The sequence below is a fragment of the Odontomachus brunneus genome, unplaced genomic scaffold (assembly GCF_010583005.1).
Source record: "Odontomachus brunneus isolate Ranch 3 - 2012 unplaced genomic scaffold, Obru_v1 Obru_scaffold_010, whole genome shotgun sequence".
NCBI lineage: Eukaryota > Metazoa > Arthropoda > Insecta > Hymenoptera > Formicidae > Odontomachus > Odontomachus brunneus.
In genome coordinates, this window is record NW_022639460.1 from 3,384,873 (window position 1) to 3,388,331 (window position 3,459).

Consider the following 3,459-nt stretch of genomic DNA (forward strand, 5'->3'; position numbering starts at 1 on the left):
TCTCTCTCTCTCTCTCTCTCTCTCTCTCTCTCTCTCTCTCTCTCGCACATACATATCCCATTACAAATTATAGCAAATTTGTTCAACACGATTCAACTTTCCATTCGTTTATCTTTTACTTATCATGAAACAAAAGTAATATATCTCTTTTCTATCACAACTAATTGTAGTAATACATATCAATGATGTAATATTGTATTCATGTTTTTTTTTCACTTCCTGATTTTACATGTATCGATCGTAAACATATGTATTGAAGAACTTTCAAGAGAATCTCTCTCTCTTTTTGAAAATTTTGTACATATATTTTCAATCGCGTGTTGGTTGACATAATACGGACCCATAAAGTACACGTATATAATCGATATAACGATGCGTATATATGTGTTAGAATAACAGAAAAATTCACCGCATTGTGTATTTTGTGCGCGTATTTTATATAATGATGATAACAAATTTTTTGAATTTCTCCGCTATGTACTGTGTAGACTTTTGTAAAAATAATGGAAAACTTTGTGATTTTATTATACGTGTTGCACACATACGCGCGTACACACACAAACACACACATCATATAAAATATTATCTGGAAATAACATAAAAATGTATCGTGATTTTTATAGATTGACGGAAATGGCTGGAGCTGTTTAGGCAGAATCTCAGCAGGACGCAAACCCGTCTTTTTGTTTCGTAATATTAGGCAGTGGCGAAAGAGAGCAGCGAGATTAACGAGAACATCTCTATCTAATACTAATCAGGCGGAGAAAATATTAGAGTAAGTATAATACAAATACACTCGACATGCATATAAAATGCACAAACTTAACTAACTCCTATCACCAATTTATTGTGATAGATCGACTGATAAAGAGAAATCACTAGACAATATGGCGCTTTTGAAGAGGCCTGCTTCTTTAAGATTGGCAGATGCGACTGATGCTCCGGACATTATCAATTCCGACGAGACGCAATGTAGATTTAATCCCAATAGCTATCACATGCTTTATGTTGCCAGCAAAGAAGCGTTTCTCTACAAACGGAACTCGTTCAGTCGTGCAAGAGAGGTACATTAACTAACGAGTCACAAACTTGAACATTAGCTGTAACGTTACAACATTCTTATAACTTGTGTTAATAGTGCCATCCAACCGTAACAAAGCGTCTCAACGCCAAGTTTCATCATTGGCTCTCATCATGGGCATCCAAGAATGTCGCCGATATCCAGCATCGAATGTGTCAAGATTGGTTGATGGGACGTTATGAAAACTTAATTCCCCATAGGACACGAGTGATAACGGACAACGATCAGACGCGTTCTCCTTATCGGCAGTACAATCGTTACCGAGTAGAACGTTTGCAGTCTGATCTGTTGACAGACCCGTGCGTTTAATCTTACTCGTACGTTAATCTTTGTATTATCTCTGTAATTATCGTTTATATAGTCAGCGAAACACTTTTGACAAGACGCTTAGGGTTAAGAAATAAAACGATCGATACGGACGAAGCTCGGTTGCCACGACGTTTTGAGAAAATTTGGCACTTCTTTTAGAACATAATTGGTCAATGACCGTGCGCGTCCATATTTTACTATATACTATATCTCGTATTACGCTATGATGAAGTTTTATTCTCTGTTGTACAAACACACGTATCGCGTGTTTGTAATACGTGTCGCGTATTACACTTTATCGGTAACACTTCAACTTGTTTTTCAGTAGTAATTTTTCGGAAGCAATCCAACTTCGAATTTGTATCATTTGCCATCGAAATTTAATTTACATTAATTAAGTCGATATGTTTAAGCGACCGAAGATTTATTATGCAAAAAAAGAAAACTGGACATTTTGCGTCTTTATGTATATGAATACTTTGCTCTCGATTACGCCTTAAAACTCGTCAACTTGTTTTTTGTTTTCCTCATCTTGTCTCACCAATTATGTTACACTTGGCATTTCTTGTCACAATATATATGACGAAATGCGCGTACATCTGTGTGTGTATATATACTTGTAATGTACCTATACACATCTGTACAGATTCGCAATCACACGTGTATATACAGATATATGTATAAATACAGTACAAAGAAAGCTCCAGATTTTACCTTCTGCATTTGGCCTCCGAGACTCTAACATGGAAATTATTCAAGACTTTTTAGAGATGATAACGCTCTTGAACACAATGCGACGGAGTCCGAGTGTATCGAAAGTTTACACGGCGTAAATTATTAACAATTAGGAAGTGTTATTGACCAACCAGGCGCGAGAATTGTGTAGACGTATCGTGCTACACGATGTATATAACAATTCACCAATTAAGCGTAACGTTTCTCGTTACTTTACGGCTGATTTAATCGTCGATCACGAATACCGATGTGCTGTTGCCAATGTTTATCGACTATGCGATCGGCGTGTATGTTTCTTTTAGTAAAAAAGAAAAGGGAAATAATTTGGAAGAAGCTCAATCAAACCACACTGGATGGCGAACTAACCAGACTCGTTAGCCGATTTATAAAATACTGATTTGCGATGCTAATATAATACATGTGGCACGAGTTCGATTTATTCGGCCGGGTTCCCGTTAACTTTTAGAAAATTTGGTGAGAATAGTGTCCAAATAATATTTACGTGTTACACGACGTGAGCACACAAATCGGTATGGTAACTATATATTTCTATATCAAGTCTCGTCCTCTCAGAGCTCTGTCATCTGTACGGTACAGCGCTAAAATAGTATAACTACATTTTATTATAATCTAGCATTTCATGTAGTTTGGAGTACATTACACACAACACACTACAACTCTGAGTTATTATGATATCGTGATTGTATGTTTATTAAGGTATTTCCCCGTACGCGATGTAAATGAAGAAAAAAGTCAAAAGGAGAGCGAGAATGAGAAGAAAGAAAGTATGTATGTGGGTGTGTGTGTTGAGTGCGCGCGCGCGCGCGCGCGTGTGTGTGTGTGTGTGTGTGTGTGAGAGAGAGAGAGAGAGAGAGAGAGAGAGAGAGAGAGAGAGAGAGAGAGAGAGGCAAATAGACGCGGTCTTCCGATGTCTAATCACTTCTGTTTATTACATTTGACGAGAAAAAATCGCGCTAATTCTCTAAAACTATATTCTCATGTATCAAAAATAAATGTACAGGCAATTTTACTACTCGAGAATAATAATTTAATGTTGATATATTTTGCACAAATCATTACTAATATGAATAAACTATTAATATTATAAAAAATACCGTTGTGCGTATTTCTTTCATTGATACCTTTTTCTTGTAGTGTTAGAATATGCTTGAATAAAATGAAAAAGAGGGATACAGAAATGTGATACAGAGGGAATGTTGTATCTTGAAACACTTTTATTATGTGAAAAATGATAAAATTAGATAAATGATTGTGTATATATATATATATATATATATATATATATATATATATATATATATATATATATATAT

General features: G+C 35.5%; 1 protein-coding gene across 1 annotated transcript in view; it reads left to right on the forward strand.

Annotated features, from left to right (window-relative positions):
- Window positions 1-3,173, forward strand: part of LOC116840574 (paired amphipathic helix protein Sin3a-like) — a 19,197-nt gene extending 16,024 nt beyond the window's left edge. Inside the window, exons 16-18 of the mRNA XM_032807436.1 lie at window positions 624-775; window positions 857-1,064; window positions 1,139-3,173. Coding sequence (XP_032663327.1) covers window positions 624-775; window positions 857-1,064; window positions 1,139-1,390 — 612 coding nt within the window. The 3' untranslated portion in view covers window positions 1,391-3,173. The remainder of the gene's footprint in view (window positions 1-623; window positions 776-856; window positions 1,065-1,138) is intronic.
- Window positions 3,174-3,459: the final 286 nt, after the last annotated feature.